We start from the raw sequence: 25,001 nt of genomic DNA, 5'->3' as shown, positions 1-25,001 counted from the left end.
ATAAACTCACAGCTTAACTTAGTGGCGAACTTACATAAACTCACCGCTTAGAAATAACTGTTAAAAATGCGTGAGATCAGCAGTGAATGCGTTGAAATTACACATATTCAATGCTTAGCTTACGGGTGAAATAACATAAATTCACCGCCTATAAAACGCTTCGAATTGTCTTTTGTTCAACGAAGTTATGATACATTTATTAAATGCGCACGCAGATTTTACCCACGAATAATCATACATCTTTTGAAACTTTTTTGAAGTGGTGAATTTATGTAATTTCACCAATAGAGTAAGCGTTGAAATTACAAAAATCACCACATTTCACCGCTAAAAATTGTAATTTCAGCGCTAATCTTACAAAACTTCAATGGGTTTCTTTTACAAAAAGTAGAGTTAATTTGATTTAAATCAAATTCAATTATGATAGATTTCCGTGAGAAGTGGGGTAGTGGAAGAGGAAGTGGCTGACAACCAGGAGGTGAGAGGTTCGAACCCGTGCAAAGACGATAACGTGTAGTAAGTGGTAAAATGTGGCGAAATTTTGTAAATTCACCGCTTACTCTAGCGGTGAACTTACATAACTTAACTGCACTCACCGCACTTCACCGCAAAATTATGTACAAAAATTGAGGTGAAAAAAACAACTTTTCAACGCCTATCTTACATGTATTTCCGATTTTTTCTCAAACCGGGTAATTCGTCCATATACCCGGTTTTTTTTGGCTCAATCTTCCGTTTTTAGTTGTTGGCTAAACCACAGACGGCCAATGCGGCGATTGCCTCAAATTGGTTACTGCGCTGAGCTGTTTCATTAACAGAGCAAAATACTAAAAATAATGACGCGGAAATTTCATTCTCAAAGCAGATTTGATATTTTCAATTTTAATTGCGTAGTCTTGTCACATTACAATGCTCTTAGTTTGTCCTATAATAAGCATCTGATTGGAGCATTATTGAAAACATTTTCCTGAATAAATTGATTTTGTCCAGAAGGAATAAAAAATGTTTGCGCAATTGCCTCCATAAAATTATAGCAAGCTGGTTGATGTGTCAGTAACCAATGCGGCGATTGCCTCAAATTGGTTACTGCGCCGAGCTGTTTACTTAACAGAGCAAAATACTAAAAATAATGACGCCGAAATTTCATTCTCAAAGCAGATTTGATATTTTCAATTTTAATTGCGTAGTTTTGTCACATTACAATGCTCTTAGTTTGTCCAAATCAGACTGAGCGCGGCATGCTGAAATGATAAATCAGCTTTAATTAATCATGGCGTATTGTAATTGTGCCCCATACTTTTGCCCACATTCATGAGTTTCTTTCCTATGATTGTGGGTAATTCACCACGTCAGAACTGTCTATCATTCCAGCCCTCTTATGGATCAACGGAATCGGTAAAAAATTGTTGAATTTTGGTTGACAATCAATTACAGCATAGTCACGAAATATCTATTACAATTTTCTATAAATTGTCCCAGGGATCCTTATCCTGTTCAAAGCCACGCACTTAATCGCCTTCTTACAACTTAATATTTTTTAAAAACAAAAATTAGGCTAAAATTATATAATAAACCCGGTCGCAGCACCATAATAAAGGTGCAAAAACTCTTCCTTTTTTGAGTTTCCAATTCCTTAAGAGTCATAACTTGAAAACTTTTTTATAGGAACGTATAAAGATTACATTGATCCAACTAATTACATTTAAATTAGACGGCAAGAGTTATTTTTGTTTATTTGGCAGGTATAAGCCCGCCTTGATATTTATGCCGGTCACCATTCTGTGGAAAAATGTTCAACAAACGGAAACGAATGCACTTTTCCGAGCATACTACGTAATTGTGTAGGACGTATTTTGGTATACATTTCTCGTTTATTTTGCTTACTCCATAATAAACAAGAACTGAAAAATTGACGGAAGAAATCTTCATATAATTTGACTGCAAAATTGCATATTTTCACGGAAGTTCCGGCAATGAAGCAATGGTTACGCGCGTTTCGTGTTTTAAGCATGGTTAAGTGACTCTGCTTGAAGTCACTGAGTACATCTGGCGTTTATCGAGAGCCGCGAAGTGGTTCGAGATATTAAGTCAGAATTTCGAAGTGAGTTCTGCGGAGTCACTTAACCATGCCTAAAACACGAAACGCGCACGTTTTAAAATGACGAAAGTCAACGGAAGTCAGCTTCTGGCTAAGTAGCAACTTCTGGCATTTTAACTTCTGGCACTGCAGACTTTCGGAATTTTAAAATGTGCACGTGAGTGTTTTAATAAATCTTAAAGACTACAAAGTCATATGGTGATTTTTAGTCACGTGCTACCTAGAAAATTTCAAATTAAACCATACACACAGCATTGGATTAAAACATCGGCTTGAGGAGACGGAAATTGTTGCATTTAGACTGAGACCCATGCAATTAACAGTAACAAATTTTAACTAATCTATAGTGTTTATCATGTATATCTTAGCTCATATAATTGTTTACGTGGGCCTTGGATTAGAATTATGTACATCAATAAATTGAATTGTAAAACGAAAAAGCAAGGTAGATAGAGATAATTTTGATTGTAAAAATTGTTAAAAGTAAATATTTTTCATCCGAAAAACAAGTTCTGCAATTAATCAGAAAATTTAAAGAAATTTTCGGTTAAAATTGAGCGGGGAAATAAAACTAACACTGCTTTGTTTTATGTTATAGAAGTATCGAAGAACAATTGAGTGCATGATTACGGTTTGCAAAATGTACATTGAGCGAGGAATAAATTATAATACGATATCAGATTAGTTGAGTCTCAATGTATCACCACTTTGTCGTTCTTTCAGTTTTTATTTGCCATGATAGCTGTTGCTATAGTTCAAAACTATTGAGATAAGGTCATACAAAGCAACTATTTGAAAAATCTTTTCGTTTTTATTTACAGAGTTTTGGATTTTTTCGTTACATTGTTGATTTTTTTCGCCTTAGTTACGAGTGATCTACTTCCGAAGATAGAGATTGGCACTTTCAAGTGCCAAACTTCCATTCAATGCGGAACGCGGTTTAATTTTGTGAAAGTGGTCTCCTCAAAACAATTAAGAGCCTTAAAATGAAAAATGGGATCAAATAAAAGTGAAAGTATTTACGTTCAACTGTAAGGGCAAGTCACAAAATTTCATCTTTTTAATCATTTTGCCACTTAGTTTCAAAATCTAGGGATTTTACGATTACTGTAAAGAAGAAATATACTGCAATTAATCTGCCGCATAATAGTGGAAAGCGCTTCCGTCTAACATATTCAGCAGTGAAAAACAGTTTTCACTTTCAATTTCCAGTTTAAAATTGAAAAAAGCTGGCTGCAGTTTCCATATAAGGCTCAGCCTTTCCGTCTACACAGTTCGAAAGTATGTTTCACACTCATAATGCATAAATATAAGAAAAAATGAAATCCGGTAATAAAGAGGAGTAAATTTAATCTAAATTATATTACCAGTAAACTGCTCAACTGCTCGATTGAAGATTCTCATATTTTAGGGGAAAGTTCAATCGTAGTGTCCAATAAATTGCAGAGTGTTTCAATTATCTCCTCTGCTGATATAAGAAACTACCTCGATTTTTAGCCAGTACCGTCTTGTGACCTATCTCAGGATTTTTTGTTTAGATATTTTTTATCACCGCAAGTTTTTCTTTGCAAATTGAACCCCTGCGTGTAAGAAAATCTGTTTTGTTAGTTATTGGAATGGAATACTCACTGAAATACTAGATCCGACAATTAAATTGTTGCTGCAGTCAGGTACGGTTTTAGGTTGAAAACTGATTGTTTTTCTTAAATTGAAGAAGATAATTCTCCTCGGCAGCGCTTTGCCCCCCAAAAGGTTTGCAGTTTTGACATGGTTTTGCTAATAACCCATCTTTTTGGTCCGTCCGATATAACCCCTGGTTGAATTCATCAAGTTTGATCATCAGCATCCTCGTTGCAACAAATTGAATTTGAGAAGTAGAAAAGAAAACGAGGAGTAAAAGGCGGTAAACAGTGTCCCATGTGAAATCTGTTCAATCTGATCACAAATTACGTTTAAGGTACCAAATGGAAAATAAAAAAATATTAATGGAAATTTACTTTTTATAAAAACGAATTAGGTCTAGTATATAACAAAACCCTACGGAAGAAAACCCGCCCAATTTTTTTTGGATAGGAAATAAAACCCCACTGAAAGAAACCCTCCTTTAAAACTTGGAATTTTGGTCGTGATAATTTGTTCGGTTTTTAATAGTTTCATATCAAATGCGGAGCTCGTTAAAAATCAAGTGGACGTATATCCAAAGATAAGTGGTTTTTTTTCCGAAATCCAACGAACCATATGTGGTACGAATCATAGCACGAGCATAGAACGAACACAATTTATGGCTTTATCGGGCCATATATAAAGGTAGCATATATAATTCGTTTTATGGCAAGGAAATTTGGTCCGTAACCCGGGTTAATTGAATCTCAGGAAATCATATTTGATGATCATTTGTTTTAGCTATCACCCAGTTATCTTACAAGACAAATGGCGATAAAGATTATTATGCCGCAAAGGAATCCCTCTTTCGGTTCGGTTTCTGGGCTGCTAAAGATCTGAATTTTGGCTACTGTGATATAGGGCAGGTTGGCAATATAGATGGCTTTGAACGAAGGGCTGGACAGTAAGTATCTTAGCATTTCAAACAAATTCACAATATTAGCCCAAAACTGACTAGTTGATGTTTTATACTAACATATTAATATCGCCCAATTTAAGACCGTCGTTTTAGGCGATTTGAATTTTGTTACTAAATTTGGAGTTAGCAAAATTTTCGGAAATAAATTACTTTTTAAAAGTTTATTTTAGTTTTGCCTCTTTTTAAGGTGGATTTTATGTTAAAATGGTTCTTATCAGAGCAAATTTACATCGAGTACGTTAAATTTTGTGCACAATTATGAAATCGGGTAGAAATTTGATTTGCGGGTGTAAAAATTGCGCTAATTGGTACAACTCAACCAGAATTTGTAGCCTATATTTTGTACCAGATAGTTGTTTTGTCAGATCCAACGACAACTTTCTAAATTTGCTGTTCCCGAGCTAGTCCTGCCTTATAGCCTTATAGAAGCTTATAAAAGAATTTGTAAAATATTATAAGATAAAAACATTGAACTTTGGTAATAGCTATCTGATCAGAATATCATTTTAATCCTAGTAACATTTGGTATGACCACCTCTTGAAGAGCGTATGATTGCTGTTTTTAGAAAAGGTTTTCGGTAAACTCAAGTTATGTAACGCTCACTATATGAAAGAACACCAAGCAAAGGCACCTGAAAGGGCTGCAACAGGGTGCATTAGACACCTTAAACTAAGAACCAGTCACAATTAAGGATTTTGTTACATAAACAAATAAAATTTGTTTATTAAAAACAAAATCTGTGAACTATTTTCCACGCAACAGCTTTTCAACTGATTCAGCAGAATACTGCATGAAAGTTGAAGAGGCAGAGTTTGAACAAAACCGTGTAAGTTCACGCCGAAAAATTTCCAAGTTTGCATTAACCTTCTGAGAAGTTTCTGAGAGTTTACTCATCAGAGAACCATGCGTACCAACGAATTATCAGATGAACAAGGAGGCTCGGTAATGTGCATTTACACATAAAGTTCCGACCCCGCTCATTTGAATGGCCATAAATGTCTGCTAAATGAGGAAAACCCCCAAAAATTTAAGTCTTTTTCAAAGAAAATTTGTCTGAACCAAAAAAAACCTCCAACGCAAATAACTCAGTTGAATAAAAAATACCACATTAAATTGATTAGATCAGCCATTATTGAGAAAGCAAGTCAAGAGGAACAAAAAAGTCAAGCAACAAAAACAGCAAACATGAATTACATCCAAAACTTAACGTCCAATTTTTATTTAAAAAAAGAAAACATATCTACGAGGACAAAATAGCGCCATATAAAACAAGACCAAACAAAATAAATTGTACTTCACCATAAAAGATATGGAAACACTCCATAGCAAGGTTCGGTAACAATTAGATAAAGAAAACAAAAAAATGGTCAAGTTTAAAAACTGGCATTTTTTTGAAAACAATTTATTTCAAAGTAATGAAAACCATTAGATAGCAATTGAAAACATCCAACATGTTTATGAAAACATACGCTTCTATAAGGCTTTAAGACCTGTCTTTATTTATTTCATAGGCGGTTACAAAAAGAAAAACAAATAGAGACAACATACAAGAATTCAATTGAAACTTGCGATAAAGCACTGTCGAAGCCGTAAAGCCATATTTTGATATTTTTGATCTCAAAAAACATTCAATCGATTGCTGTTGTGAGAGCAAAACCATTTGAACGCCAAAAATGTGGTATGAGACCTCTCATCAAGGCAAATAGGTAACAAGTAGACAAAAAAGAGAGTACGTTAAATTCTTTGCACAATTATGAAATCAGGTAGAAATTTACTTTGTGGGTGTAAAAATTGCGCTAATTGGTACAACTCAACCAGAATTTGTAGCCTATATTTTGTACCAGATAGTTATTTTGTCAGATTCAACGACAACTTTCTAAATTTGCTGTTCCCATGCTAGTCCTGCTTTATAGAAGCTTATGAAAAAAATTGTAAAATATTATAAGATAAAAACATTGAACTTTGGTAATAGTTATCTGATCAGAATATCATTTTAATCCTAGTAAAAGTTGGTATGACCACCTCTTGAAGAGCGTATGATTGCTGTTTTTAGAAAAGGCTTTCGGTAAACTCAAGTTATGTAACGCTCACTATACGAAAGAACACCAAGCAAAGGCACCTCGAAGGGCTGCAACAGGGTGCATTAGACACCTTAAACTAAGAACCAGTCAAAATTAAGGATTTTGTTACAAAAACAAATAAAATTTGTTTATTAAAAACAAATTTTGTGAACTATATTCCACGCAACAGTTTTTCAATTGATTCAGCCGAATACTGCATGAAAGTTGAAGAGGCAGAGTTTGAACAAAACCGTGTAAGTTTACGCCGAAAAATTTCCAAGTTTGCATTAACCTTCTGAGAAGTTTCTGAGAGTTTACTCATCAGAGAACCATGCGTACCAACGAATTATCAGATGAACAAGGAGGCTCGGTAATGTCCGTTTACACATAAAGTTCCGACCCCGCTCATTTGAATGGCCATAAATGTCTGCTAAATGAGGAAAATCCCCAAAAATTTAAGTCTTTTTAAAAGAAAATTTATATGAACAAAAAGAGCCTCCAACGCAAATAACTCAATGGAATAAAAAATTCCACATTAAATTGATTAGACAAAAAAGAGAGTACGTTGTATTTTCTGCAAAATTATGAAATCGGGTAGAAATTTACTTTGCGGGTGTAAAATTTGCGCTAATTGGTACAACTCAACCAGAATTTGTAGCCTATATTTTGTACCAGATAGTTAATTTGTCAGATCCAACGACAACTTTCTAAATTTGCTGTTCCCGTGCTAGTCCTGCCCGATAAAAGCTTATAAAAGAAATTGTAAAATATTTTAAGATAAAAACATTGAACTTTGGGAATAGTTATCTAATCAGAATATCATTTTAATCCTAGTAAAAGTTGGTATGACCACCTCTTGAAGAGCGTATGATTGCTGCATTTAGAAAAGGTTTTAGGTAAACTGAAGTTATGTAACGCTCACTATACGAAAGAACACTAAGCCAAGGCACCTGGAGGGGCTGCAATAGGGTGCATTAGACACCCTAAACTAAGAACCAGTCAGAATTAAGGATTTTGTTACATAAACAAATAAAATTTGTTTATTAAAAACAAAATCTATGAACTATTTTCCACGCAACAGTTTTTCAACTGATTCAGCAGAATACTGCATTAAAGTTGAAGAGGCAGAGTTTGAACAAAACCGTGTAAGTTCACGCCGAAAAATTTCCAAGTTTGCATTAACCTTCTGAGAAGTTTCTGAGAGTTTACTCATCAGAGAACCATGCGTACCAACGAATTATCAGATGAACAAGGAGGCTCGGTAATGTCCGTTTACACATAAAGTTCCGACCCCGCTCATTTGAATGGCCATAAATGTCTGCTAAATGAGGAAAATCCCCAAAAATTTAAGTCTTTTTAAAAGAAAATTTGTATGAACAAAAAGAGCCTCCAACGCAAATAACTCAGTGGAATAAAAAATTCCACTTTAAATTGATTAGACAAAAAAGAGAGTACGTTGTATTTTCTGCAAAATTATGAAATCGGGTAGAAGTTTACTTTGCGGGTGTAAAAATTGCGCTAATTGGTACAATTCAACCAGAATTTGTAGCCTTTATTTTGTACCAGATAGTTAATTTGTCAGATCCAACAACAACTTTCTAAATTTGCTGTTCCCGTGCTAGTCCTGCCTTATAGCTTTATAGAAGCTTATAAAAGAAATTGTAAAATATTTTAAGATAAAAACATTGAATTTTGGTAATAGTTATCTAATCAGAATATCATTTTAATCCTAGTAAAAGTTGGTATGACCACCTCTTGAAGAGCGTATGATTGCTGCTTTTAGAAAAGGTTTTAGGTAAACTGAAGTCATGTAACGCTCACTATACGAAAGAACACTAAGCAAAGGCACCTGAAAGGGCTGCAACAGGGTGCATTAGACACCTTAAACTAAGAACCAGTCACAATTAAGGATTTTGTTACATTAACAAATAAAATTTGTTTATTAAAAACAAATTCTGTGAACTATTTTCCACGCAACAGCTTTTCAACTGATTCAGCAGAATACTGCATGAAAGTTGAAGAGGCACAATTTGAACAAACCGTGTAAGTTCACGCCGAAAAATTTCCAAGTTTGCATTAACCTTCTGAGAAGTTTTGAGAGTTTACTCATCAGAGAACCATGCGTACCAACGAATTATCAGATGAACAAGGAGGCTCGGTAATGTGCGTTTACACATAAAGTTCCGACCCCGCTCATTTGAATGGCCATAAATGTCTGCTAAATGAGGAAAACCCCCAAAATTTAAGTCTTTTTCAAACAAAATTTGTATGAACCAAAAAAGCCTCCAACGCAAATAACTCAGTTGAATAAAAAAACCACCGTAAATTGATTAGATCAACCATTACTGAGAAAGCAAGTCAAGAGGAACAAAGAAGTCAAGCAACAAAAACAACAAACATGAATTACATCCAAAACTTAACGTCTAATTTTTTTTTAAAAAAAATGAAAACATATATACGAGGTCAAAATAGCGCCATATAAAACAAGAACACACAAAATAACTTGTACCTCACCATAACAGATATGGAAACACTCCATAGCAAGCTTCGGTAACAATTAGACAAGGAAAAAGAAAAAAATAGCCAAGTTTAAAAACTGGCTTTTCTTTTTGAAAACAATTTATTTCAAAGTAATGAAAACCATTAGATAGCAATTGAAAACATCCAACATGTTTATGAAAACATACGCTTCTATAAGGCTTTAAGACCTGTCTTTATTTATTTCATAGGCGGTTACAAAAAGAAAAACAAATAGAGACAACATACAAGAATTCAATTGAAACTTGCGAGAAAGCACTGTCGAAGCCGTAAAGCCATATTTTGATATTTTTGATCTCAATAAAATAAAAAATATAAAAAATATTCAATTGATTGCTGTTGTGAGAGCAAAATCATTTGAAAGCCAAAAATGTGGTATGAGACCTCTCATCAAGGCGAATAGGTAACAATTAGAAAAAAAAGAGAAAAAAGGGCAAAGTTAAGAATACTTTTGTATTTTCGAAAAACAATTTTTTTTCAAAGTCATTAAAGCCATTGGCTACAAAAAGAATTAATTATTTAAGTTCGTTAAAGTTTGTAAAGGAAAAAGCTTGAGAACTTTTTTTATTCACAGTATGTCGTAAATCTACGAAAAATAACGTAAAATATAGATCAAAATGAGAAATTAGTTCATTTTTGCGAAAAACCAGTGTCAAAGCCAAAAAAATCATAACAAATTCATTACAAGTGTTAAATTTTTTATAATTGCACTTTCCCTCTGCAACAATAAAATCATATGTGACCTGCTTATTGACGAGATTAGGTAGCAAATAGACAAAAAAGAACAAGGCGAAGACAAAAATTGTCTTTTTTTAATACTGAAAACAATTGTTTCCAATGTCATGAAAGTCATAAGCTATCTACTCAAATCAGAATAAACGCTCATATTCCTCCATAGAAAGCCAGTGGAACCTCTCATTATACAGGAAATTGCACACGAAAAAAGAGACAACGTGAAAACGACAGATAAAGACAAATGTAAAATTCAATTAAATTCTTCGAGAAATGGGTGTCGAGGCCGATAAAGACAAATTAATTGCCTTTTTGACCTCTATATGATAAGTTTTTGTCTTTTTGTGATTGCTAATAAGGTAATATATGACCTTTTAGAAATGTGATAAAGTGTCAAAACGGAAAAAAGTGAAAATTGGGCCAACGCTTGAAATTAAAAATAAATTGGAATCTAGTATCAAAGCGAGAAAACCATAAATTAGAGCATAAAACAGCAAAAACACTACATTGTAATTTGTTATGAAGAAGAGTAAAACGAACATTTTTCCTTTTCTGACACTTAGCTACAAGTTGACCCAGTTCAAAGCAACTAGTGGCAAAGTTCAATAAGCTTTTGTTTATTAAAAATCAAAATATTTTAGTAGTAGAAACAACCAGAAATTTTGAGATAAAAAACAAGATACAAAAATTTGGAACTGCCTAGGAAGGCTATTGTATCTATCAACAGTGAGCTTTGATTTGAATTGTTCTATCTTTAATTAACAAAAAAATGATCGATATTCATTTTAAAAAAGAGACCGGCTGATTGAAATCTGAATTGTTTTTGGATTGTAACAGTCCACGCTTGAAGCAAAACCAGCCATGCTAATGCTCTTAGTCCACTGAGAAAACTCATTTGGTTCAAATGGTGTAGATCTAGATATTTTCTTAGTTAAATGTCAATATATGTTTCGTTTTTGATAATCACAGTGTAAAGTTACCAAAAAACGTCAAAATTTTATTCAAAGACTACTCTCAATAGTGTTGGAAGTTAAACTAGCTCTTTTTGTAGTTAAAAAAGACTGTGCGAGTTGTGTTTGGGTCTGTTGTTCCGGAAGTTTACTCAAAATGGAATATGGAATCTTTTTCTGGGAACTTTTGATGAATAAGGCTGAATTTTGTGACATTCAGCTCAAAGTTTAGCCAAAAAAATTATATCAGAATAGTCAACAACACTCTTTGTGTCTTTAAAATTAAAATAAAAAGTACTATTGCTAAAAACTGTTTGCACATTTTGCAAAATTGACAAAACTTCAAGCAAAAAATCAGAAAATAGTGATTAAAATTGACGCAAGTTAATCACGATAACTTGCTCTAGAAAACGAAAATGACAAAAAAAATTATACTCTATTTTCTACGCTGGAGGGACAGCTTAATGATACCAATCACAACGCTCTTCGATGAATATATCATCAATCGATCAAAAATGTCTGAACAAAAAAAAACAAGTTGAGTATATAGTTCCTCCGCCTTAAGATGGGCCGGAAGAAAATTTTTGATTTTGAAAGACGTTGTAGTTTCATTTTTTAAAATTGATAATTTGTTGTAAACCTTTTTCGCGAGAGCTCATACGAGAATATTTATTTCCAAAACCATTATATAGAATAATAAAAATGGAGAAAGATTAGTTTTTCTTAGTAAGGACTAGTTAACGTATCTTGCTCTTACAAGATTTTATGCGAAGATTTTTTTGACAAAGAAACAGTGCTAGGTTCAATAGAAGTTGGCTAGTTATGTCGGTTTTACAGCAAATGGCAAGCAGAATAGTTGCTAGGGTAAACTCTGGCTCGAACCATGGAAATGCATGGAAGAACGTTTTAATGAAAAAGATTCCGACGACTGACAATATTTCTGTTAGATCTTTAAATTATCAGAAGCAATTAGGACCTCCGATTTATTCTATTTGGCTCTCTGATGCCATCAAGACTTTGAAAAGTAAGATACTTTGGCTTGACATAGCGGGCAACATCCCAGAAGGTGAATCCACAGACCAGAGTTACAAGTGTTTGAAAAAAAGAACGTATTCTGATGTGACAATTTTCCCTTTTTTTGTGAGAAGAAGCCAATCTTTAGCCACTAAAATTACAGCGCCGACTGTTTCCAGTAGCTCCGAGTCTCAGTGGTCTCAGAATCACCTGTTTCTCCAATTTCGATTTATTCCCTTAAATTATTTGTACGACAATTCTGTGCACTAAAATTCTGAATTAGGAATTCTAAATTCAAAATTAATATATTTTTATTTTGCTTGTATATTTCAATTACCATGTTCTGCCTTGGTTTTAACGATTTGGCTCCAGAGACCATAGTTTGTTCACACTTGCACATAGTTTAAGTTTTCCTCTTTTTTGAAAAAAGTGAGCAAATTCTGCTCACTTTGTCACAATTTTATCATTCTTTTATTTTCAATTACAATTGTTGAAGTCAGTTGGGTCAAGAGAAGTCGGATCAAACTTTTTTTGAAGTAAGTTTTCATTTCATTTTTTTTTTTTGATGACTTGTTGTCAATTTTTTTCTCATCGGAGCTTATTTGAGAGTATTTTTATCAACAAAGACTTACTAACCATCATATACAATAATAAAAATGTAGAAAGATTAGTTTTTTTGGCAAGGTCTGGTTAACGTTGCTTGCTCTTACAAGATTTTGCGGGAAAGTTCTTTTGACAATGAAACAGTGCTAGGCTCAATAGAGGTTGGCTAGTTCAATCAGTTTTACAGTAATTTGAAAGTAAAATAGTTGCTTGGGTAAACTCTGGCTCGAACCATGAAAAAGCTTGGAAGAACTCTTTACAAAACTAAGGTTCGGTGATTAACAATAACTCAGTAGAAATCTTTCATTTTATCAGAAGCAATTATTAGCTCCAATTCAATCAATTTGGCTCTCTGATACCATCAAAAAAGAAGATTACCATTGATACCATCAAAAAAAGAAGATACCATTGCAAAGTAAGATAGTTTGGCTTGACATAGCAGGCAACATCCCCGAAGCTGAACCCACAGACTAGATTGACAATTGTGTGAAAGACAGGAAATGTTCTGAAATGACAGTTTCCCGTTTTTTGTAAGAAGTATCCATTCTTTAGCAGCTAAAATTATAGCGCTGACTGTTTCCAGTATCTCAGAGTCTCAGTGATCTCAGAATCACATGTTTCTCTCATTTTAAAATATTCCCTAAAGTATTCGTACGACACTTCTTTGCCCTAAAGTTCTTAATTAGGAACTCTAAAAATCAAAGTTAATATTGTTTTAGTTTGCATGTATATTTCCATTGCCATGTTCTGCCTTGGATTTAACTATTCGGCTCAGAGAGACCATAGTTTGTTCACACATGCACATAGATGAGATTCTCCTCTTTTTTAAGAAAAATTGACCAAATCCTGTTCGCACTGTTACAATTTAATCAACTTTTTTATTTGCAACTAAGTTTGTTGAAGTCACATTGGACCGGCACAAATTTTGTAACAGTTTATTGAGAGCAAAAAAAGTATATCTCTCTGTTTTGCACATAATCTCGAAGTGTAGAGCCATATATAACTATCAGCGATCCACTGAGTCGCAACCAAAATAAAGTTTCATCAGCATTGAAAAAAGTTTTGAAAGGATTTTTGTCAATTCTAATACTTTGCAGTAATTTAAGATTACGGCATGTTTCTTGATTTTGAATTGGACATTCCTTTTTCCTTCAACTTTTTGATGACAGAATTATAATAATATAGCTGGAAAAATCAAATGAAACTATATATACATTTAAGAAATTTTGGTGCCGTCAGCATGACAAAATTTTTGATTGGTATCTCAGTAAAGCGGGGTTATACATAATCTGCAATGAAATGGAATATCTTCCAACAAAGAGTTTTACAAGGTAACACAACCTTTTTTAAATCATATTTGGCCACTGGGTTTTCGTGAAGTACGGTTTGTGTGTCTACCTTTGTCCAAATCTGACGGTTATCTTGCAAGAGCTTGCAATATCCTGGCTTATGGCGTGGTCCGTTTTGGTCAATACTTTGGCTTGGACTGGGAAAGAATCAAGTCGTTGATTTACTGTTGTCCAGGTTGCTTTGGGAGATCTGCTCACTTCCAATATTGTGATAATGTGACAACATGGAGAATACAAGAAAACTGGGCCAATGCTCGAAATTAAAAAAAACTGAAATTTAGTATCAAAGCCAGAAAACCAGAAATCCAAGCAGCAAATGAGACTACAATTTAATTCAATATATTGAGGAGGAAAATGCAGCATTCTTTTTTTGCTGACACTAAGCTACAAGTTGACCAAATTAAGAACAAAATAGTGGCAAAGTTCAATAAGCAATTGTTTTTATAAAAAGCAATTATTTTTAGAAGTCAAAACGACCTTAAATTTCGAGTAAAATATAGATACATAAAATCGGAACTGCTTAGGAAGACAAGGTACCTATCAACAGTGAGCTTTGATTTGAATCTTTAATTAACATAAAAGCGATCAAATTCTTTTTAAAAAATGACCGATTGAATAAAATTCGAATTTGTTTTTGGTTTTTAACAGTCCAAGGTTGGACCAAAACCAGCCTTGCCAATGCTGTTAGTCCATTAAAATTACTTTCGTATGGTGTTGATCCAGATAATTTGTTAGTAAAAAGGTCAATAATTCCTTCGCATTTGATAATCATAGAATAAAGTTACCAAAAAACGTTAAAATTATAACCTCAGACTACTCTCAATGGAATTGGAAGTTGGAATAGCTCCCTTTGTAGTTAACAAAGATTGTGCTAGTTGTTTTTGGGTTTCTGTTTCCGGCAGATTTAATCAAAGTGGACTATAGAAGCTTATTTCGGGCTATTTTTGGTGAAAAGGGCTCAGTTTTGTAATTTTCAGCCCAAATTTTAGCCAAAAAAATGAATCAGAATAGTCAACAACATTTTTGGGTCTTTAGAAATAAAATCAATAGTACTAGTGCTAAAAATTTTAACATAATTGCAAAATTGACAAAATTTTAAGCAAAAATTCAAAAAAATGTGAATATAAATAACGCAAGTAGGTCTAACATTCACACAAGTTTTAATCACCATAACTCGCTCTCGAAAACGAAAATGAAAAAAAAATCTCCTTTAATCTACGCTGGACGGGCTTTTTAATCATACCACTCACAACTCTCTACGATGAATATATCGATTGGTCAAATTTCTCTAAAGAAAAAAAAAGTTGAGTATAGTTCATCCCCCTCAAGAGGGGGTCAGAACAAAATTTTTGATTTTGAAAAAAGTTGTGGTTTTATTTTTTCAGTTGATGACTTGTTGTCAATTTTTTCTTACGAGTGCTCATACGAAAGTATTTTTATCAACAAAATATACTAACTATCATAAAGAAAAATAAAAATGTAGAAAAATTAGTTTTTCTTAGTAAGGACTGGTTATCGTTGGTTGTTCTTACGAGATTTTGTGCGAAGTTTCTTTTGACAAAAAAAACAGTGCCAGGTTCAATAGAAGTTGTCTAGTTCAGTCAGTTTTACAGTAAACTGCAAATAGAATAGTTGCTTGGGTAAACTCTGGCTCGAACCATTGAAAAGCATGGAAGAACTAATTACAAAAAAAATTTAGTGATTGTCAATAACTCAGTAAAAATCTTTAATTTTATCATAAGCAATTAGGAGCTCCGATTATTTCAATTTGGCTCTTTTATATCATCAAAATTTTGCAAAGTAAGGTAGTTTGCCTTCACATAGCGGGCAACAACGCATGAAGTTGAACCCACAGACCAGAGATATAATTGTGTGAAAAAGAAGAACGTGTTCTGAAATGGCAGTTTTCCCGTTTTTTGTAAGAGGTAGCCAATCTTTAGCAACTAAAAATATAACGCCGGCTGTCTCCAGTAGCTCAGAGTCTCAGTGGTCTTAGAATCACCTGTTTCTCTCATTTTGAATTATTCCCTTAAATTATTCGTACGACACTTTTGTGCCCTAAAACTCTGAATTATGAACTCTAAAAATCAAAATTAATATGTTTTTAGGTTGCTTGTATAATTCCATTGCCATGTTGTGCCCTGGTTTTAACGATTTGGCCAGGGGAGACCATAGTTTGTTCACACTTGCACATAGTTTAAATTTTCCTCTTTTTTGGAAAAAGTGATCAAATTCTGTTCGATTTGCTTCAAATTAATCATTTTTTAAAAAAATTTTCAGCTACGTTTGTTGAAGTCAGTTTGGTCTGGCGCAAATTTCGTAACATTTTATTGAGAGCAAAAAAAGAAGTCTATCATTTCTCGTTTTTGCACATAATCTCGAAATCTAGAGTCATAAATAAATATCAGCGATCCATTGAGTCGCAATCAAAATCAAGTATAATCAGCATTGAAACAAAGTGTTCAATGAATTTTTGTCAAATCTGATACTTTGCAGGAATTTAAGATTACGGCATGCTTCTTGATTTTGAATCAGTCTTTCCATTTGCCTTTCACCTTTTTTGCTGACAGAAATATAATTATATAGCTGGAAAAAATCAACCAAAATTATATATTCCTTTGAGAGATTTTGGTGCCGCAAACATGACAAAAAGGTTCATTGGTATCTTAGTAAAGCGAGGATTACGCATAATCTACCAATAAATGGAATGATGGAATATCCTCAAACGAAAAATATACATGGCATCATAACCTGTACTTTTCATTCATATTTGGCCACCCGGTTTCCATAAAGTACGGTTTGTTTGTTTGCCTTGGTCCAAATCTGACGGTTACCTTGCAAGAGCTTGCAATATCCTGGCTTATGGTGTGGTCTGGCAAGGGGTCTTGCTTAAGGTAGTCATCTGGCGAGACCATACGAGGAAACGCCATTGTTAACAAATTGCCCTATGAATAATGTTCTCATTATTAAAATTATCAATAAAATTCATTCTACGGCTGCATTCTCGGACCATTTTAACGATTGAAATCTTTTAAAATGTATACATTTCTGCTAAAAAATGTACTATAAACGTTTAAAAAACATTTGAAATGGAGTTAAATTGTGCTACGAAAACTCCATTACAAGCTATCAAATAGAGTTAAATTTGCTTTTAGTAATGTTTCTCCACAGAAAGTGAGCGTTCCTAATAGAAACTAGAAAACGCGATGAAAACCGTTAGTATTAAGTTTAAATTAACATTTCAGTTTTTTGAAATTTTCTGTTTGCCATCAGTTTTAGTCCATCCGCTCTGTGCAGTACCTACGCAACAGCAAATCTATCGGCTCAACAGGAGGTCATATGCATAGAAAGAAGAGCAGCATCTAAAATAGAGAACAAAATACTGCAAAACTATGAAAAAATTCTAATGAAGTAAAATTGACATAATACAATATTCAACTATAACTGCAGAAAAATGTCTAAGGTAGATTGAATGTGATCAATCTTTAATATTGATTTTCGACCCAAAAGAAGGTTGAATATTAAAGTTGGCCAAACCAAAAAGTAACTAAAATGAACATGAACACACCGAACTGCAGAAAAACTATAGAAACTCGAATAAAGCTTAGATTAAATGAAGTGTCAAATATCACTTAAAATCATCATTGCTTGCAATTGCTCAGCTGTGTCAACGGGTTAAGAAAACAGAAAAAACAAACAAAAAAGTAATTATAAAATAACCACCTAGCATCGGGCTAATTGCTCTCAAACGACTGTTGAGCGGTTTGTTTTGCTAGATGTGTTTTGGAAAACTATGCAGGGGGAATTGGGTGGCTAATGTAAGGGAAGGTTAGAAGTGGGGGGTGATGTTGAGGGGAGTGGGATGTTTGAAGTGAGGCTAGGGGGTAACAATTTAGTTCATCTGCGTTACTGGGGGAAGGGGTGGGGGTAAAGCGTGGGGTATCCAACTCTAAGAACCGACCTTCACACCATGAATTTATGTCTCCAAAAAAACAGTTTCCTCGTACTGTTTGCTTAGAGTCTAGTAAACCGAAAGGCTCTAAGAGCCTTCAATGCTCTCCGGGCGTTACCAGTTTTGATTGGATTTAGACTTGCCAAATTTTGGCCAAGATTTTGGCTTAGACCTGGAATGAATCAAGGCCTTGAGTTACTATTGTCCAGGTTGCTATTGGAGATCTGCTCACTGAATTCTGGGAAAACTAATATAAAGTAAATACCACATTGTGATTTTGAAAAACTTTTAAAGCTTTCAAATTGAACTAACCGATTGGCTCCTTTAGTATAGACTCGATTAGTATAGTCGTTTGGACTGGACCTGGAATAAATTTGTGACGATAAAAAGTGAGAAAAATATCTTGAACTGAAATTACAACACTCAAAAGAAGATGAAATTATGCAGTCAACAAGGCAAGTTAAGTTTATGTGTTTCAGCATTTGTTTGTTCCCGCAGCTAACAATTTTTCTCAATTCTGATTGTTTAAAAATCGAAAACATGCTCAATCTTAATTAAATTTAGATCCATTTAAATCAGTTTAAATCCGTCGAAACATTTGCTAAATAAAAACAGCAGTCGTAGCTGCAAGTATATTTAAATAAATCCCATATTTTGGCAAAATGTAATCCTAGCCAAAGAAAATAACCATTAAATCGATTGTTTGTTTAAGTTTTCCGACTCGGCCAGTTACCTTGTAAGACTTTTGCAAGTGCCTTACGAAACAATTGGTCCTTGGAAAACTACCCGGGACCTTTTTTGGCAAAACTTTCTAAGAAAGCATTTTTTGTAACACAACTTGGAAAACACTTCTGTCTTGAGATTTACTTTTCCATATCACTTAAGATCAGCTATTCATTTTAAAAAACTAAAAAGGAGGCTCGTTAATGTGCGTTTGCACTTGATGTTCCGACCCGAGCTCAACTACAGTTTTGGCTTGATTGTCAACCAAATGAAGATATAACAAAATAGATATCTGAGTTTAAAAAAATCGTTACTAAAACCTTACTGCTAATTGATTTACAATGCCATGCCTCATTCCAGCGCTCACGAGATCTAACACAAAAAAGAATACGAGAAAAAAAACAAACAACAAAATCACCAAAAACAAAAATTTCACGGCAAAACTCAATATATTAACTTAAAATCACCTAGTAACAACGTCAAGATGCAATCAGATAAAACCTTTACTACACAAAGTTACTATGTTCTATCCACACAACAGATGAAAACTTTTCATTATGGGAGTAGGTAACAAGTCGTCAAAAAGAAGAAATAATGAGGCGAAATTCAAAAATCAATCAACATTTTTTAAACCAAATAATTTCAAAAGTCTTAAAACTCATTAGCTTATAACAAAATAGTTCTGGGTAAATTTATTAAAAGTCATATAAAAGCAATGAGAACTGTCTTTGGTTAGATAAAGCCATGGAAAGGGACTAAAGATACAGAAAAAGTCAAAAAATAACAAACAATTTGCGAAAATACAAACTATCGAAGCCATTAAACTCATTAGCTATTATGTGAATAATATGTATTTCTATTTCATTTTTTTTATTGATACTGATTCAGCTAAAATTACAGCTAAAAACTAAAAATTATAAGTTCGTTTTGGGCTATATTTGAAAATCATTGGGATCCGTTATTACGTGATTGTGCTAAAGGAAGAGAAAAAAAACAAAGACACCACTCACATAATTTTTTATAAAAACTCATATTGTCCTACAAAGGAAACAACAGTTACGTCACAATATCGATAAAAAGTTTAATTTTTAAAATACAAGGAATTGTATGGGACCTCTCGATGATGAGAATAAATTACAAGATGACGAAAAGAACAATAAAACTAAAAAAAAATTGAAAAATTTTTGAAAAAGTATAATATCAAGAACTTTATGACTATTTGCAATAAACTGAGTGCCTCGAGTAACAACATTCATCCACTGTTTAATTACAAGCTTATAAGATAGGTCAGTTTTGTACGGCTACATGAAGAATAGAAAAACAGGCAAAAACAGCAAATTAAAGAAGAGCGAGAAAAATGTCGAGTGAAAAGCCATTAAAAAACTGAAAGTTTCAGTGAAAAATTTTTCCAATTTCAATTAATTTTTTAACAGCAATAAGATTCGTCTTTTTTAACAATATGATATTAAAAAATCAACAAATACGAACAAATACATTATAACCAGGAATTTTTTTGAGAAAACCCCGTAGTATCAACCCCATTAAAGTCCATAGGTTTCAACGGAAGCCAATTAATACGCTAGACTATGCCTCAGTGGGACGACAACGATGTTTGTCATCCAAAAGTCGTCAATAAGACATTACAACAAATCACTGACTTTGAAAACAACAACAAATACAGTCAAAATCCAAAAATTCAAGAGAAAGCGTCGGGGCCATTTAATCCATAAGCTTTTCTCTGAAAACATTGTCTATGATCCATTGACCGTCTTCTCTAAGCCAACGGGAGCTATCATTATTAAGATATTGTGATAAGATTTCAAGTGGAAGTCATAAAACCAATAGTAAGAAGAGAAAACCGCTAAATAGAAAAATTTGGGCTGAAGTTGAAAAAAAAGAGAACTGAGATTACTGAGACTGACTTACAACTCACGAAAATAAGTTTATGATTGGTTAATGTTCGAAAAAAAATTCGAAAAACGTTTTTAAAGTGTTGACAGCCATTAAATTCAAAAGCTTTCAAGGAATGTCAATAAATACGCTCAGTTACGCCTCAATGGGAGGAAAAAGATGTTTGTCAAGCATACCTAGTCAATAAGACATCTCAATAGGTCTTATGACTATGAAAACAACAATATCTATTTACATATATATATATATATATATATATATATATATTTATATATAAACACCGCCAAAACCAAAAAATCAGTAGAAAAGTGCGAGGGGAAAGTCGAAGTCAATTAAATCATAAGTTTATGATTGGTTAATGTTCGAAAAAAAAAATTCGAAAAACGTTTTTAAAGTGTTGACAGCCATTAAATGCAAAAGCTTTCAAGGGATGTCAATAAATACGCTCAGTTACGCCTCAATGGGAGGAAAAAGATGTTTGTCAAGCATACCTAGTCAATAAGACATCCCAATAGGTCTTATGACTATGAAAACTACAATATCTATATACATATATATATATATATATATATATATATATATATATATATATATACATATATATATATATATATATACATATATATATATATATATATATATATATATATATATATATAAACACCGCCAAAACCAAAAAATCAGTAGAAAAGTGCGAGAGGAAAGTCGAAGTCAATTAAACCATAAGTTTTTCTGTGGAAACTTTATCTATGATCCAATGAACGTTTTTCTAAGCCATTTGGAGCTATCAGTTTTAATTTAATGTGATAAGAAATCAAAAATAACCAATAATACGAAAACATCAAAAATTTGATAAAAATTTTGTGAGACCTTGTGGCATTGGAGTCAAATGACCAATAGTTAGAAAATGATACTGCTAACCAGTTTAATTTTGGTTGCATTAGGAGGGAAGGGGGGTACTGTAAATACTGAGGCTGACTTAGAAATCTCAAAGTTATGTTAATGATTGTTTAATGTTGAAAAAAAATTCCGAAAATTTATTTTCAAAGTCTTAACAGCCGTTAGTTGTCCATATAAAGCACTAGATAGGTTCCCTTAATGCTCATTACAAAACTTATTGCACTTTTATTCAATGAGTCTATGCCACAGGACTCCAAAAATTTTGTAAAACCTAAAAATGAAAATCAAAATTTCAATTAAAATTACGAAAACTCGATATGAAAAGTGACTCTTCTCAGAGTGACTAAAAATACAAAAAAAGATAGAAAAAGTTTAAAAGTTTTCCAAAAAACCAGCGCTTGAATTAAATTCGAATTTTTTCTGATCGTAAACTTCGTTACCAGACCAGAACTAGCCTTTTTATCGTCTTTCGTTTATTAATAACACAAAATTGTTGCATATTGTAGCCTGAAACATAATTTTGAATGAATATTTTTTATTAGAAAAGATCTAAATTTACCCGAAAATAACACTAAATTTGAACAAAATCATGCAGATATCCCGTGCTCACACAAAACTTTAAGCCTCGATAACTCCTCGAAATTTACGAAATTTATTACGATGAATATATCCATCGGCCAAAATTGACTGAACAAAAAAAACCCATTTGAGTATATACTTCCTCCTCCCACAAGTGGTGTCGGAACAAATATGGTTTACTGAGAAGGAGGAATAGCCCAATGAGCGAAAAGTTGTTCAATACGTTGATAACTTTTCGAAAGCTTGGTTGAGACTTTTCTGCAATCTCTAGTGATTGTGGATAGCAAAAAGAATGCTGTCCTGTCTATACCTGCATGGTTTTTTTAAAATATACTTCAAATGACTTACAAAGCAGAGTTTTACAATTTGTGTGAAAACCCACCACAAATAAACCAATTCTCCCCACTAAATGCGAAATTAATTTAACTTAAAGTCTTTCGGCAGTAAAGCAAAGGAAAAAAGCGTTCGTTTGAACTTAAAGCCAAAGTTTCAAAAATTAAACGTAATTTGAAAGTGACTGATATATTTGATACGTCTAATATAACAAATATTTGAAAAATGACTGATTATTGCTGTATTCGAAGTGCCAAAATTATCTTCTTTTTTGTTGTATACTCCTGATCTGAGAAATATCTAGGCCCCTTCTGTTTTGGATATCGTCATATACCAACTAGGAATACCTTTTATAAACTTTTTTGCGTTACCTCCTCCTCCCCCATCCAAGTGCGCAGTAATCAGTGCTACGAATTGGTGCAAACAGGAAAGCTTCCTGTAACAGAAGCAGAAGAGGAAAGAAAAACTGTTATATAATCCTATTTTTTGCCATTTTAGAGTGGATGTCTATGATCTCAACGTTACTTGTGGCGCTGCTATTAGATTGGATGGAAGGAGAACTGGTCCATTGAGAGTGACAATCGAGAATGGAATAGACGGATGGAGATTCGATCAAGTAAGCGACCACGGACTCTAAGCATATGACATTGACATTTACCGACTCCCCGGAATGTTGATAACCGAAGAAAGATAATAGCAGTTTATTGATAAAATTCAAAAGAAAATTGTAGCACCATGCAACTGCTTAGAGCCCAGTAATACGTAACTTGATGGCCATGATAAGAAACATGATAAAACAAGGTAAATGTTGCCAAGATTGTGCCATATTTCATGGCAAGAAAACATCAAAATATGTATGAACATATATGATCATATTGCATGGCTTTCAAGAAGCAAGATCTTGGTTAGATTATCAAGAAAGATTAACCATGACATGGCAAGACATATCATGTAGTAAAAATTCAATAGCACCCGTAAAGACGATTTAGCATAAATGTATCTGATTAAACAAGAGTTATCAAGATTTATCAGGAATTGGCAAAAAATAATAAGAAAGTAGGAAAAACTGCTCTTGTTATTTTAATAACCAACAAACGAGCAACTTTTTTCCTGTATTATAAAAATTTTTATTGGATGCTAGCTCGGTATTTACGTGGTGTGCACATTATACAGGCGCTACCGGGCAGAACTCAATAAGATCCCACGAAAAGCCTTAAAAAATCTTAAAAAATTGAACAACATCACAGACAAACATTCTAAAATAAATTTTCGTATATCCGAATGCGGAACAACTAAGCATTTTTAGGAAGTACAGTACACTAAACACACAGAAAGGAGTTTTCCAAAAACTGATTTACTTCAAAAATCAAAACTTTTCTCGCAATTTACTGAATCCCATCATATCTATTAATAATTCTCAATTCAAAAAGTTGGTGCAGCTCCGGAAATTACAAAAAACAACAAAATTTGAATTATTATTATAACTTCCTATTCTCGAAAAATAGAAGATCTTTGAGATAAATCTTTTGACAAAAAAAGAGGTTACCATGAACTGAGTCCAGTTAAACCAAAGATCTCGTTTTTGTTGTAATAGAAGACGCCTACTAGCGATAAGTAACAGGCCACGAATGTCCGAGTCTCAACTAGAAGACAACTTAAATAGAACATTCTACAAAAGGACCTCCAAAACCATTGTTGATCCACCTTGTCTTAATTTTCATCCCCAAATTTGAATTGCAAAATGTCTCTGCTCAGCATACTTTTCTAAATTTCTTTTTACTAGTTTTTTATATTGAGCTTTCACCAGTTCTTTCTTAGTTCCTAGCGCTTTCAATCATCTTCAAGAAAGAGTGTCTAGAGCGTTTGGTGACCCATTTTACCCCATTTTTCAACAATAATTTTGATTTGAACTTTGGGACATTTGGATGTTTTTACTTATTAAATTTTTAAAACTAATTTCACTATTCTTGTACTATTTTTCACTAATTTTTGTTTTTTTTTCACAGTAGTTTGAATTATTTTCTCTAAAATGAGCGTCTAAAAATAGTGCCCATCCATTTTGCCCTACTTTCCAACCGTTTATTTCGAAAAATGTTCTCTTTTCAAATCACATTTCTTTCAGATCAACATTTATCATGATTTTAGCTAGAACAGTGCTTGCCATGTCTTGTTAAAATGATGTAAGGTCTCACCAATGTGATACATGAAAAAAGTTTCAATGAAACCTTTTTTGATTAAAAAAACGTTATTGGAAACAAAAAAAATAAAATGAGGAGGTCTTATTGCATTTATAATTGACTATATCAGACTGACAAAATGACTGAAGTACTTGTATTTTTCCTCTTTCCTTGTGATATTAAAGATTATGAAACCAATTATATATCCAGAATTCTTATTTTTCTGTCCTTTCTTTTTGACCAAAAAAATTTGCCATCAATGAATTGTCATGCCCAGATAATTTACTGTTTTTTTTCATATTTTATTCCCAGGTTGATGTCCACAACCAAATTGAACTATGATTAGACCCACTCGGACGCACACCCATGTAGTCTCCGATCGAAAATACAAGGTCTGTGGTTCAGGCGCACAATAATTTGGCCCATGGTCTGGTTTAGGTCTGATCAGAGGTCAGGTCGCTCTGGATGGTGTGATCAGAGGTCACTTTGGTCTGACAGAT

General features: G+C 33.2%; 1 protein-coding gene across 1 annotated transcript in view; it reads left to right on the top strand.

The window, feature by feature from the left end:
- Positions 1 to 22,961, top strand: part of LOC142348025 (uncharacterized) — a 208,283-nt gene extending 185,322 nt beyond the window's left edge. Inside the window, exons 7-8 of the mRNA XM_075399192.1 lie at positions 4,502 to 4,664; positions 22,823 to 22,961. Of these exons, the coding sequence (XP_075255307.1) occupies positions 4,502 to 4,664; positions 22,823 to 22,961 (302 nt within the window). The remainder of the gene's footprint in view (positions 1 to 4,501; positions 4,665 to 22,822) is intronic.
- The last annotated feature ends 2,040 nt before the right edge of the window (positions 22,962 to 25,001 follow it).

Source organism: Convolutriloba macropyga, chromosome 10 (genome assembly GCF_964194025.1).
Source record: "Convolutriloba macropyga chromosome 10, txConMacr16.3, whole genome shotgun sequence".
Lineage (NCBI taxonomy): Eukaryota > Metazoa > Xenacoelomorpha > Acoela > Convolutidae > Convolutriloba > Convolutriloba macropyga.
This window is presented reverse-complemented; position numbering and strand designations above follow the sequence as displayed.